The 15,577-nt window shown below is 34.9% G+C and overlaps 1 protein-coding gene across 1 annotated transcript; it reads left to right on the forward strand.

Annotated features, from left to right (window-relative positions):
• Nucleotides 1-11,648: 11,648 nt before the first annotated feature.
• On the forward strand, nt 11,649-15,273 carry LOC142520510 (uncharacterized). The gene is made up of 10 exons (XM_075623515.1): nt 11,649-12,034; nt 12,606-12,697; nt 12,922-13,029; nt 13,140-13,222; nt 13,466-13,599; nt 13,963-14,012; nt 14,159-14,251; nt 14,393-14,484; nt 14,788-14,894; nt 15,007-15,273. Exons 1-10 carry the CDS (start codon nt 11,816-11,818, stop codon nt 15,046-15,048), a joined length of 1,020 nt encoding a protein of 339 aa, XP_075479630.1. The 5' UTR covers nt 11,649-11,815; the 3' UTR covers nt 15,049-15,273.
• The last annotated feature ends 304 nt before the right edge of the window (nt 15,274-15,577 follow it).

Consider the following 15,577-nt stretch of genomic DNA (forward strand, 5'->3'; position numbering starts at 1 on the left):
TTGTAAACCTTTCCATATCATCCTCAACATATTCATATGAACATGCATAACATGAACCTCAACATTTCCTTTTCATCATTTCGTAACATAAATCATTTCATCATGATCATAAACATTTTTTCTTTTATTGAATTCAGATCGTTAATTGTGACTTTTCTCAATCCTCAAAAGTCGATGGATCCATTTACATGAAACCACAGTACTGGGCGGCGGGGACATCAGCGACATAAGATCGTCAACTGAGCTTTGGCATATCCTCAATCATATCCTCATATCCTCATTTGTCGATGGATCCATCTAAATGAAACCACAGTACTGGGCGGCGGAGGCATCAGCGACATAAGATCGTCAACTGAGCCTTGGCCTATCTTCAATCATATCCTCATAGTCACAATTACTTCAATTCATTCAATGTTTTACATTTTCATCACTTTATAAAAATCACTCCTTTAATATCCTTTTCCTTTTAAAAACAAGCATGCAACATTTCTTTTAACGTTACCGTTTCCTCATAAAAATCCGTAAACATTTTAAAAAATCCTTTTACCATATAAAATCTATAAATCTTTTAAATAAAAATTTCAACATCATAAATATTTAAAATATGCATTTAAATCATAAGAATTTAAAATAAACATTTTAACATATTAAATCATAACATTTTAAAATAACATTTTTGACATAATAAATCGTAAACATTTAAAATGTCAATTTGACATAATAAATCATAAAAATTTAAAATCAATGTCATAAAAATTCTTGAACATTTGGAAAATCATATTAGCATATAAAACAGCATTCAGGACATTGTCATGACCTTTACAAATTTTTAGGTGTAAAAAGACCGTTTTACCCCTGATCGTGACATTTTACGTTTTTTACTTTTTATTAATTTCATTGACTCTAACATGTCTCAAATAATTATTTAAGCTCACATAAGTTTTCTCATATTTTTATTTAGCCTAAATCGAGGACTTTTATATTAATCTTTAAATAAGACGTATTATTGCGTTTTAATTCCGAATTAAACCATACCTTGGTATAAATTCCCAAATTGAAAACTTAGGCTTTTAATAATTATTTGAGCTTAAATACAATTTTCCATAATTTTATAAAGTTTAAAACTAGGCGTTTCAATTAATTCGTTAATTAGTGTTTTGTGCGGCGATTAAATCCCGGATAAATCCAAAACTCGTTATTTTGATTCCAAATTTTAAGCATAACATTTTTAATATTTATTCTACCCTTCCAAGTCATGAGCCACACCCGTGGACCCATGGATTCAATTTAATTCTTTAATTTTTGAAATTGACACATAATCGAACCACCCGAGCCATCTCCCACAATACATGAGCCACGCCCGAGCCACCTCAAGCCAAACCCTAGCCAACACACCTAGGGACCTTCCTGACCAAGCCCAAGCCCCTAAACCTAGCCCTGGCTCGCTCAAACCCCCGCTGGACATTAGACCCAATTGCATGAGTGTGTGTGCGTGAGTCTCCTTTTAGTGTTAGGACTCCTACCTTGTCTAGGACACTTCCAGCTGATTAACCATCGACCCCTCTCGACCCTTACTGACCCTAGACCAGTCTTAGACCTGAGACACCCCAAGCCCGAGCCCCTGAGCCACGCACGAATCTCCTGAACCAGACAGCAGCCTCACGCGTACACTTGCTGCCCTGCCTTTTCCTCACGTTTTGCTCGAGCCACAGCGCACCCACTTGCACCAACCCCTAGCCCGACCCCATCCCATGACCCTAGGACCCTTATGGACCAGCTTGGCTCACGCCCAGGCCAGACGCAAGCCGCTACTTCCTGCTGTCAAACCTACAGCTTGCATGAGGAGTCCAAGCTCTTCGGGACTCCTCCAACGCTGCGAGCAAGGGGTCCTAGCCATGCTAGGACCCTGGCTAGGACCCTTCCTGAACCTGACCCACGTCCCTTAGGACCCAACCCCCTGACCTGGTCGAGCCCAAGACCCCATGCATAGTGATCGAGTCTCATGAAATTTGCACAATTCTTACAAACTCACGGCTTTCTCCTTTTCTTACCACGTTGGTTCTAGCTTTTTATTTTCATGCTGTGCAGTATTTTCATGTGTTCTAGGACCCTTTAAAAACATGTACAAACATCCCATAACAATTCCTAATCATGGCAGCCCCTTATGCACATAAAAATCATGATTTTTGGATCAACAACATGCTTTAAAAATTCACATTTGATGCATAAACGAAATTATTTAAAAGCTTCACTTGTTTTCATGCAAAACATAATTAAATAGATAATATGGTGTGATGATGAGTGAAAGAAAAATATGGCGTGCCTTTGCGTAATTTACGCACGAATAAACATTGACGATTGCGAAGAACGGCGACGAGAAAACGACGGCTTGAAACCCTTGCAAACTTACTTTTTCTTCAAAATTGTGGTGTGTGTGTCGTGTATATTGGCTGATGGGGAGTGTTTTAATTGCTTGTGGGTGTGTGGCCGTGAGTATGTAGGGTTAAGGGTGGGGTTTAACATATTTTATAGTTTAATTAATCCCTGATTAGGCTTTAGCCCATTAAGCATGTAATTAGGCCTATTAGTGCTTGATTAGGATTTAATTAAAATATTAAAATAGTTCTAGTAAAATAAGTTTGTGAATTTATTAGCCGGGTTGTCAAAACGTTTGCATTTTTACTAAAAATCCAACACCGATAAAATTTACGTCTCGGCGTATAAAATCACCTCAAAAATCCCTTATTTTCAAAAATAATAAAAAACATCACCCATATTTTTAAATAATTAAAAGCAATTATTTAATAAAAACATTTTCCATTTTCAGCTATCGGTCTCCGTTCCTCGATCGCAACTCGAATAACCTTTTAAAAATACATTTTAATGCAACCATGTAGAAAAGTATTTTTAAACATGTCAATATGCGCAACACAATTAATTCATGCAATTAAAACATTTAATTAAAATACAAGGGAATTTAATAATTGCATGCATGTGGTTTGCGTGGACTTAAAATTTTCGGGGCGTTACAATCTCCCCCCCTTAAATTGAATTTCGTCCTCGAAATTCGCTTATCCTTAATAACCCAAAGTTTAGACTTAGTTCTAGTATCCCAAAAATCCACGCATCCGCTGCGCTACTCTGATAAAACTTAAATTCTAGAAGGTTCTTACGTCTCCTTGATCCCAATTAAATTTTTCCTTCTAAATCTTTATTTGCGAGTTGCAACTTAAAAAGTCCCATAATGGCTTAGTGCTATTTCTATTATAACCTTGAATTTCAATTTTTCTTACAATTACCAATATTAAAGATGGATGATCATACTCATCGTATATTATTTTCCTTATTTTATACCCAAAATATTCATCAACTTATCAAATTTCAATATTAAAATCCCAAACGCATCCGCTAACACTTAGATTTTTCAAACCTAATATTGTTTCATCCTTAAAACCATTGATTAACATTCCTTATAACCCTATAACCAAGATATCCCAAGATTCCAAATATCCTTAAAAGTCTAAATCATCGAAAACTCTTATCAATTAACTCATTCAATTATCACTTATTGTTAGACTAGTTCTCAAATTCCTTAAAAATTGCAAAATCAATTCTTAATTTCCTCAAAATCATCCTAATTGGTCCTTAATTTCGAAAATCCTACGATTAACCCATAAGTTCTTGGCATTCTTAATTTCCTTCTATTGATTTCTTATAACATACTTTCGATAAATTTAAACTTAATTACCCAAAAATCAATTCCTATGACCAATCTTACCTTTCATCAAAACTTAAAATCCCATTTTATACATTTCTATACTCCCAAAGTCGTTACAAATCTCCGAATCATTATTACTTATGAGTAATTTCCAAAAATTAATTCAACTAGTACCCAAGAGTCATTAGTATTTTCTTAGAAAGATCCACGAGTCCCAAAAGCATTCATAATATTCATGATTAACTTATGACCCAAAAAGTAGAACGTCAATACTAAAACCCAAAATCAACATAGTCCAATTCCACCACAAAACCAACATGCGTTGAAATAAAATAATTTATTATTTCATATCGTATCACGTATAGAAATTCTAAAGCATATAAAACATATATCCTCATAATACTATTAAACATGTGACGTAAACATATAATTCATATAATTATGCAGGTAACATCATAAAATCATATAAAGCATGTAAACTTACAAGTTTGAGGCTTGACGACTGATCTTTCCGGCGCTGATGGTGGCACAACCCTTTACAGGACCTTTGCTCTGATATCAACTGAAACGTCTGCTTATTCGTTTTCTTAAAAAGTACTAGAATTTTTTTTTCTTCAAACCTCACATAGCATTCGGCCGAATCATAAAATATTTTGGAACCATTTTAAAAGAAAACAACCAACTATTTTATCAACCCCAAAAACATTATTTCAAAAGTATAGCTCATACTATAACCTCTCAAAAACCACTCATAAATAAATCGTCGTAAAAATATCTTTAACATCACTTAAAATCATAAATCATAACTAGTGCGGAAAACTAGCGTCGGTCCTCGGGTTATGTGCACCTTCAGTCCAGCAAAATCAACCATCAAGACCTCAATTAACATAATCACCTGCATCAATCACACCCAGTGAGTCTAAAGACTCAACACACCATAATTTTGATAACAAGTAATACATATACAAATCACATGCAACAGTGAAAAATACTTGTACTTAAAATATCGTTTTCATTAAGATGCATAAACTTTAAACATAACCATTTTCATGAACATTTTCATGATGCATAACTTTAAACAGAACACTTTTCAAAATGATGCTTCAACTTTAAACATAAAAATTTTCATAAACATTTTCGTAAACCTTTCCATATCATCCTCAACATATTCATATGAACATGCATAACATGAACCTCAACATTTTCTTTTCCTCATTTCATAACATAAATCATTTCATCATGATCATAAACATTTTTTCTTTTATTGAATTCAGATCGTTAATTGTGACTTTCCTCAATCCTCATAGATCCATCTACATGAAACCACAGTACTGGGCGGCGGGGACATCAGCGACATAAGATCGTCAACTGAGCTTTGGCATATCCTCAATCATATCCTCATTTGTCGATGGATCCATCTACATGAAACCACAATACTGGACGGCGGAGACATCAGCGACATAAGATCGTCAACTGAGCATTGACCTATCCTCAATCATATCCTCATAGTCACAATTTCTTCACTTCCTTCAACGTTTTATATTTTCATCACTTTGTAAAAATCACTCCTTTAATATCCTTTTCCTTTTAAAAACAAGCATGCAACATTTCTTTTAACGTTACCGTTTCCTCATAAAAATCCGTAAACATTTTAAAAGAAACCTTTTAACATATAAAATCCATAAATCTTTTAAATAAACATTTCAACATTATAAACATTTAAAATATGCATTTAAATCATAAGCATTTAAAATAAGCATTTTAACATATTAAATCATAACATTTTAAAATAACATTTTTGACATAATAAATCGTAAACATTTAAAATGTCAATTTGACATAATAAATCATAAACATTTAAAATCAATGTCATAAAAATTCTTGAACATTTGGAATAATCATATTAGCATATAAAACAGCATTCAGGACACTGCCATGACCTTTACAAATTTTTAGGTGTAAAAAGACCGTTTAACACCTGGTCGTGACATTTTACGTTTTTGACTTTTTATTAATTTCATTGAATCTAACATATCTCAAATAATTATTTAAGCTCACATAAATTTTTCCATATTTTTATTTATCTTAAATCGAGTACTTTTAAATTAATCTTTAAATAAAACGTATTACTGCGTTTTAATCCAGAATTAAACCATACCTTGGTATAAATTCCCGAATTGAAAACTTAGGCCTTTAATATTTGAGCTTAAATACAATTTTCCATAATTTTATAAAGCTTAAAACTAGGCGTTTCAATTAATTCGTTAATTAGCGTTTTGTGCGGCGATTAAATCCCGGATAAATCCAAAACTCGTTATTTTGATCCCAAATTTAAGCATAACATTTTTAATATTTATTCTACCCTTCCAAGTCATGAGCCACACCCGTGGACCCATGGATTCAATTTTAGTTCTTTAATTTTTGAAATTGACACATAATCGAACCACCCGAGCCATCTCCCACAATACTTGAGCCACGCCCGAGCCACCTCGAGCCAAACCCTAGCCAACCCACCTAGGGACCCTCCTGACCAAGTCCAAGCCCATAAAACTAGCCCTAGCTCGCCCAAACCCTGCTGGACATTAGACCCATTGCATGAGTGTGTGTGCATGAGTCTCCTTTTAGTGTTAGGACTCCTACCTTGTCTAGGACACTTCCAGCTGATTAACCATCGACCCCTCTCGACCCTTACTGACCCTAGACCAGTCCCAAACCCAAGCCACCCCAAGCCCAAGCCCCTGAGCCATGCACGAAACTCCTGAACCAGACATCAGCCTCACGCGTACACTTGCTGCCCTGCCTTTTCCTCACGTTTTGCTCGAGCCACAGCGCACCCACTTGCACCAAACCCTGGCCTAACCAATTCCCATGACCCTAGGACCCTTATGGACCAGCCTGCTCGCGCCCAGGCCAGCCGCAAGCCGCTACTTCCTGCTGTCAAACCTACAGCTCGCGTAAGGAGTCCAAGCTCTTCGGGACTCCTCCAACGCTGCGAGCAAGGGACCCTTCCTGACCCTGACCCACGTCCCTTAGGACCCAACCCCCTGACCTGGTCGAGCCCAAGACCCCATGCATAGTGATCGAGTCTCATGAAATTTTCACAATTCTTACAAACTCACGGCTTTCTCCTTTTCTTACCACGTTGGTTCTAGCTTTTTATTTTCATGAAGTGCAGTATTTTCATGTGTTCTAGGACCCTTTAAAAACATGTACAAACATCCCATAACAATTCCTAATCATGAAAGCCTCTTATGCACATAAAAATCATGATTTTTGGATCAACAACATGCTTTAAAAATTCACCTTTGATGCATAAACGAAATTATTTGAAAGCTTCACTTGTTTTCATGAAAAACATAATTAAATACATAATATGGTGTGATGATGAGTGAATGAAGAATATGGCGTGCCTTTGCGTGATTTACACACGAATAAACGTTGACGATTGCGAAGAACGACGACGAGAAAATGACGGCTTGAAACCCTTGCAAACTTTCAACTTTTTCTTCAAAATTGTGGTGTGTGTGTCATGTATATTGGCTGATGGGGAGTGTTTTAATTGCTTGTGGGTGTGTGGCCGTGAGTATGTAGGGTTAAGGGTGGGGTTTAACATATTTTATAGTCTAATTAATCCATGATTAGGCTGTAGCCCATTAAACATGTAATTAGGCCCGTTAGTGCTTGATTAGGATTTAATTAAAATATTAAAATAGTTTTAGTAAAATAAGTTTGTGAATTTATTAGCTGGGTTGCCAAAACATTTGCATTTTTACTAAAAATCCAAAACCGATAAAATTTACGTCTCGGCGTATAAAATCACCTCAAAACCCCTTATTTTCAAAAATAATAAAAAGCATCACCCATATTTTAAATAATTAAAAGCAATTATTTAATAAAAACATTTTCCATTTTCTGCCCTCGGTCTCCGTTCCTCGATCGCAACTCGAATATCCTTTTAAAAATACATTTTAATGCAACCATGTAGAAAAGTATATTTAAACATGTCAATATGCTCAACATAATTAATTCATGCAATTAAAACATTTAATTAAAATACAAGGGAATTTAATAATTGCATGCATGTGGTTTGCGTTGACTTAAAATTTTCGGGGCGTTACATGTGTTGCCTAAACTGTTTGAACGTTAAAAGATATTAAAACATCATGAAATCGCTTAATGATTATATTTTTAAGGAGGAGTTTTTAATTCAGTTCTTGAGGGGAAGCTTTCTTATCCCTTGAACTGAAAAATGTTTTTAAACTATTTTTAAATTCAGTTCTTGAGGAGGGTTTTCTTATCCCTCCAACTGAAAATTCTTTTTAATCGCCTTAAATATTTTTGATTCTCACAAAGGAGAGAATCAATATTAAATTATTTTAAAATTTAAATTTATAGTTCGTGTTAATTGCTCAAATTTTGTGATCATCAAAAAAGGAGAGATTGTTGAAACATTTCATGTTCGCAATCTTGATTTTGATATTAACAAAACTTGTTATTCTATTTCTAATGAATTTTCCTAAGTGCGCAGAAGCTGAAACTAATCAGGATTCGAACTGATCAGTTATCGAGCCAAAACTGAAGCTATTGGGACGCAAAACTGAAAGCGTCAACTGATTGCCCAAACTTAATCAGTTCAACTGATATATCAAAGACCAGTTCAGCTGATTGTCCAGCTGATAGGTGGTACAACAGAAGACCTTCAGAAGTCCAGTCAGCAGATGAAGAGCTCAATTGATGAAAAGCCCTGCCGACCAGTTCAACTGAAGTAGTGAAATCAGTTCAGCTGATGATCCAACTGATTTAACAAAACCAGTTCAAGATCAGTTCCACTGACCAGTTCAGAATATCAGTTAGAAATCAATCAATTTGCAGAACACGACAAGCTTATTCAAATAGAATCCAGCTATGCACATTAAGGAAAATCTTTTGTCCAGTCAAAGGACAATAATGGACGTTGCAGCAGAGCTTAAAACCAAAATGTTCCAGAATGGCTGTCGGAAAGTACAGACATATTTCGAGGAACGGATTCAAATTGCAACAAATATATTTGATGAGTATTGGTGTACGGTCTCATTGCCTCTATAAATACTAGACTAAGATCATCAATATACAAGTGTGTGTTGAAAAATATACAAGTGTAGAAAATCAACAGAGAAGGGCACAGTCAACGCATATCAACTTACAAGAAGCAATCAGCCTGGATTTAAGTGAACACTTCAAAGTGTTATCAGCTTAGATTAGAAGCACAATTCCCTCAGTGCGTGAGAACACTTTCACATTGTATTCGTAGATCAGTTCTCACACACACACACACACCATTAGGGATGTAAACGAACCAAATCGTTTGTGAGCTATTCGAAGCTCGATTCGATAAAAGCTCGTTTGAGCTCGTTTAATGAGTCTCGTTAAGATAAACAAACCAAACTCAAACTTTACAGTATTCGGCTCGTTAGCTCGTGAACATGTTCGTTGGTAAGTTCATGAGTAATCTTTTAGATGAAAAATAATAGTTTTGATATTTGATTTATTGATTTTGCATATTATTTATGAAATATATAGAAAAATATATTAAATTTACTTATTATAATAAATTTATAAATTTTAATAAGAATAATATATTTTTTTTTTAAATATATAATTTACTTTTTAATTAATTTAATGAAAATTTAAATGTATAATTCATATTTATTAAGTTTGTTTAGGCTCGATAAAGGCTTGAATAAGCTCGTGAGCCATGCATATATTCGTTAAATAAAGCTCGAGCTCGGCTCAATTATAAACGAACCAAGCTCAAACATTCAAGAGTTCGGCTCGGCTCGACTCGACTCGATTACATCCCTACGCACCATCACTCACATAAATACAGAGAGTTGAGCTTATTGAATAGCTGAGTGAGTCTTGCACAAAGACGTTAAACTTGTGTATGTAGTTTTTGACACATAGACGTTCAACAAGTGTTGGCTTGAAGGTTTTGTCTTCATTCTAGGCTAGGAGTTCAGTTAGGCAGTAGGATAAGTCCTAAGCTGAGTGGGTTTGTACAAGATATTGTATAAATTAAAGTCTCCTATTGGATCCTACTCGAGGTGGTAGAAGGGGTGACGTTGGAGCAGTTGAAGTCTCCGAACATCCATAAACATATCTTGTGTATTTAACTGCTTAAATTTCGTTTTAAAACTGATTTGATCAGTTTAGCTGATATCAATTCAGTTCTCGTCATAACTGAACTGATACAATATCGAACCGATCCCCCTTATTTCAGTTAATCAGTTGACACAAACTAAGTTTTCAAACTAGTTAGCTTTCTTAACGAATGATTATTTCGAGTATTTTTCTATTGGTTTAAAACTAAACTCGATCTAATTCATTGATATTTACATTATTAGAACACGAGTTATTGTAGTTAATTGAGAATATTGTGTTTGAAGTAACCTCGCAGGTGTCAGAACCGATCCATCACACAAGTTATGAACCCATGCTTGATTCCTGCAGTGACATAAAAAACAAGCAAAAACATGTAAATCGGCTAGGTAATCCCACATTTTCATGCCAATTCCTTGGGTAATTTAAGTGCAAAACTTGCACTTATCAGAGTAGATAATGTGCTTTGACTAAACATGAAAGGAAATGAACATTCATAAAATTTGATTAGAAAAACAATAGTGAGAAGGCATCATCTCGAAAATCAAGTGGTCTACGAGCGTGGGTAAGGAGGGAAAGACCTATATCAACAATATGCCTATCTTTAGGTTCCATGACACCATTTTGTTGAGAGGTGTACGAACAAGACTTACGATGATCAATATAAAATGTTTTAAAAAAAGGAACTTATGGATGGCATCACCCACCCCATTTTGTTTGAGGGTCCCTTATCTTACGATTACATTGCAACACAACATGATTTTTAAACCGATCGAAAACTCATAATACTTATGATTTTTTTCGATGAAAAATATCCAAGTATAACGACTATTGCATTAATAAAATTAACACAATATCTAAAACATTTGTGGAAATACTATGTACAGGACCCCGAACACCAGAAAAGATAACTTGAAATGGTGTAGAATAAATTGTATGATATATATTAAAAATTAATCGATGATTTTTTCCAGTTCACAAGCTGAACAAAGAGGAATATCTTCAAATCTTGGAAAAGGAATACTAAAATTGTTCAGAACATCTTTTACTGTGAAAAACATAGGATGACCCAATCTATAAAGAAGTCGAGGATGAAATATGTATAAACCTTCATGCAGAGTTACTTTGAGGAGTGGAGCTTGAGTTTGAATGTGGGTAAAAGTCTATGAATGCCTTATTATTTATATTATATTATTAAAATTGAGTTGCAGTTAACCAAAAATAACTCACTTGTCAAATTACAAGTATATTCCATATTTATTTTATAAAAAATATTATAAAAAATTATTTTAGTAAATTTGTATCTAATATATAATTATGACATTTGGATAAATTTTATTTTTTTTATCTTCATCTTATTTTGAATTTTTATGTAATACTTGTAACATAAAAATTATTATAAAATATAATTTTTAAAGTTATTAATTTTAATACAATCTACAATTTTACACAAAAAATATTTAATATTTACGCCGTCCTCTCACAATTGTGGCATTATTTTTTTGAGTAAGTTTTTCAATAAAACGATCTCAGATTTATATATATATATATATGTGAGATTGATCGATCTGATATATATTTATATTAAAAAATAATATTTTTAAGATGAAATGAGGTATTTATTTTCCTAAGAGGATGTCATTTTTTTTTAAAAAAAGTAGTTAACTAAATTTAATTTATAATTTTTTTTGGATTATGTCAGAGATTGGATCGGAAATTTGTTTACGAAATTATTCCAGAAACAATCGTTGGCTGGTTTTTATATTTTAAAAGTTGCGAGGTGTTATTATCCGTCTACTTTTAACTTCCTTGAAAACATGAACATGTGATGATAGTGATGCCCTTAGCCTAACTTCTGCACTTCTCTTGTCTTCTTCAAATCCCCCAAACATATTCCAAGATTCTTGCTGCCTTATCTTTCTTTTTATCAGGATTTATCAAGAACTCCGAGTTTCAGAAATGGCTGCCACGTTATGCACATTACTGGCTCATTCCTCGGCGTCCAGTCTTTCTGTATCGCCAAAACTTTGTTCACGAATCAATACCCATCTTCAGATTTATCGGGAGCTCCCTTTTTCTCCGCTAGCTCCTGATTTTAGGCTCCGGGTTCCCCCCACCAGAGGGCTTTTTTCTGTATCATGTTTCAAGAATGTTAGCGATGAAAAGCCTTCGAAAAAAGTGAGCTTTATTCTTTATGCCAATATATTGGAAAATTGCGGTGTGATTTATCTTTATGGATAGTTTAATTGTGGAAGCAAAGGGCTTAGAATGATTTGTGATGAGGATCGTGGTCCCGAATTTGTTTTTTATTGTGTGATAGATGAGGATTGTATATTGGAATGAAATCATGTGCTTCTTTTTTGTACTATGTTTCATGCTATACTGGTATATTAAAAATAATATGGAGATTTAATCTCTCAAACACTGCAAACCAAGGTTGGAATCCTCCACCCTTGAATTCGGTTATTCATCTGTTTTGTAAGTTGTAACAATGGCTTGAGATGTTAGTTGTGCACTGTTGTGGCTGGAGGCATCGTGTCTCCTTTAGTGAGGAGAATTCCATGAACGCGGCACTAGCCACTTTTATTCTTCTGTTTAGGTCGAAAACACTGGTTTTTAGCCGTAATTACTCTGTTTTAATACTGACTGTTTTTATTGCCATTCTCCACAACTCAATATCCATTATATGTTCTTTATAATTTTGATCGAATCACTCAGTTGTTATGGTGGGTTTGTTGTGTTTTCACAGGAGAGTGGATTGAACTTGCAAATATTGAAACAATGGGATGTACCATGGAACTGGCAGACAATATCTCTCACCTCCCTCGCATGTGGATTGAGGTGCGTTTACTGGCTAATACGCCTAGAGTGTTATCATTTTACCACAAGTAGTACTGTTCACAATCCTGATATTTCTTGGTGTCGCTAATGAGCAATCTTAGTTACTGCTTGTTCAAATGAGAGGACTCCTTAATTTATGGAAATATGTTGAGTTTCAGAATGTTTTAAGATTACATGCAAAGTTAGAATATTTTGGCTCGGCAGACTAAATATTCCTCAGACAGTTTTGTTTTGACAGGGCTCATTGAGGCAGTCACAATACCATTTTCAGGAATCAAAATTGAAGAGTTAAGTTTGGATGAGAAGGCAGAAATTTTGTTTGTGGATCAAGCGTATGTTTATACTTAAGCTTTATTTGTTTGGGTTTTTGGTTATTCATTATTTATGTATCGCTATTTACCGTCCCCTTTGATTCTGATTTTTCCCTCTTTATCTATTGTAGCATCGCAACTGCTGTAGTTCTTGGAGTTCTATTTAGCCTCACTAAGTCATACTCTCCCCTCCCGGATGAAATATATCGTTATGGTAATGAACACGACATATATTGTTTACTATAGTAATCCTTCTCTGTTGCTAAATTTCAACGACTTCAGGAGAATTTGCGCGGAAATGTCTCTGCAATCAATTACTTAAATTGAATGTTAAGAGTTTAGACATGCACGAGTATTTATTTGACTCTTTTGTTGGGAATTGGACAATCATTAGAGTATATTACTTAGAATGGATATCAAAATATGTGAGTTAAGATATGACTATTTCATGTTTCAGATTTGAAAGAACCGTTCAATCTTAAGAAAGGTTGGTTGTTATGGGCTGGGATTGGCCTTGGTGGCGCCATAGCCGCTATAGCCTTGACGGGAGTTGCAATATCTTTTTTCAGTGGTGAGACTCCTCCAAGAGAGGTTAGCATATAAGCACACTATGCTGTTGTCTTATGCCGACATGCTGCACATAATAAGAAAGAAAAGTAGTAGCTTTTTTTAGGTGATTTTCTGTAATTTTTTATCAATATAGGCTAAAACTTTAAACTCTAAACAGTTCAATTGTCAGCAATGGTTCAACCTTAACTGCTGTCACTAAATAAGGGCTTTTTTTTAATCTCTTTATCGAACCAAGTTGTTACCCATCTTTAATTAACTAGTTAATCCTCAATTTATTAATGACTTTAGAGTGGAACTCATTTTGTTTTAGTTGTTTTACATGCTATTCTCTTCCTTTCGTATCACTTTCTGTGCAATATTTAATACTACTCTTCTTTGATATAGACTGATGCTCTCATTCGCTTGCTTCCATTGATTGGATCTTCGACCATCAGGTATTTGTCTGAAAAATGTTCCGATCTTCTTACGACCATGTTTTCAAAAGCCCTGTTGTGATTTGGCCATTGTTTTTACTCCTTAACCATGATATTATTTCGAGCATATGAGAAGGGCAACTGATCGTTCTATATTTTCGATGTAGCACTGCCTGCTTGGTGGGTATTACTGGCATACTCGCTCCCATTCTTGAGGAGACGGTCTTTAGAGGGTTCTTTATGGTGTCTTTGACCAAGTGGTATGGTTCCTAACGTCTCAACACTCCTAAATATTACTTAAGTGGGACTGCTTCTATGTCAAAATTTGCTCATGGCAGTTCAAAAACATGAGCTGCACTCTATTTTCTCGTTGGTTTTTACGTGTCCTTCCTTTCCTACAGGGTGCCAACGCCCCTTGCTGTTCTTATTAGTGCTTCAGTATTTGCAGTTGCGCATCTAACTCCTGGAGAATTTCCTCAGCTCTTTGTTCTTGGTATATATTCATCATCCCTATCATCAAGCAATAATCTACTCCACACATGATGTGAATTTAATTATTGCTTTTTCCTGGATTGATGCAAATCTTTCGGCCAAAAATTCTCATTTGGCAAGTCATTTAGTGTGTTAATTTTTTGTGGGAAGCGCCTCGATTGACGACATGGCGTGTAAAACAAGGTAAAGGCAGCTTTGGATGAACAAGGCTGAGTGGAGCTGGATATAAATAATTCTTCAGTGTTACATTCTTCAAATACAGTTGAATTTGGATTAAGGCCCCTTGTATATTATGATTATCTAGGAACCGCTCTGGGATTCTCATACGCTCAAACACGCAACCTTCTAACACCAATCACAATCCACGCCTTTTGGAATTCTGGGGTCATCTTGTTTCTCACCTTTCTTCAGGTGATTCGTCCTTTCGACAATATTAACCTTATTATATACTTGCTTCATCGCCTAAATGAATAATCATGTTTAGTTGCATTCGACTGAGATTTACTTTTCTGGATTCTTGTAGCTCCAAGGATACAATATCAAGGAATTGTTACAATCATATTGATACAGATATGCCACACCGCAGTATGTGTTTGCTCTATTGAACCAATTTTGGTACTCTCCTATTACTTGAGAGATGGTTATGTTCAGAACTTAGTAAAAAGGTGCTCTTATACAAACCTTCTGAACTAATTTTAGTAACGAATTTATCAGATGAAATGAACCAACTTCAGTTTCCATTTCGAATGGATTTTCTTCATATGAGAAAACTCTCTGTGGCCTCGAAAAACACCATTGACGATGCTTCTACTTGTTAGATATTTCAACTTGAATTTTGTTTCAGAGATCGTTAATTTTAATACATACATGAACCGTGCCATGGCTTCTCGAGGGATTTCCCGGAGGAAAAATGAAATATTGGCCATTGGCCATGGTGAAGGAATAGATCTGGCAAATTTGATGTTGGATTCTTCTTGCCACCACTGAACTGTATGCCAATCATTACACCAGCAAGTGCTACAGTTGGGGAAATACGACATTCTGATTGCATCACAAGGTCGAGCATATTATTTTGAGCTTGCATTCAAGATCAT

Source organism: Primulina tabacum, chromosome 12 (assembly GCF_025594145.1).
Source record: "Primulina tabacum isolate GXHZ01 chromosome 12, ASM2559414v2, whole genome shotgun sequence".
Lineage (NCBI taxonomy): Eukaryota > Viridiplantae > Streptophyta > Magnoliopsida > Lamiales > Gesneriaceae > Primulina > Primulina tabacum.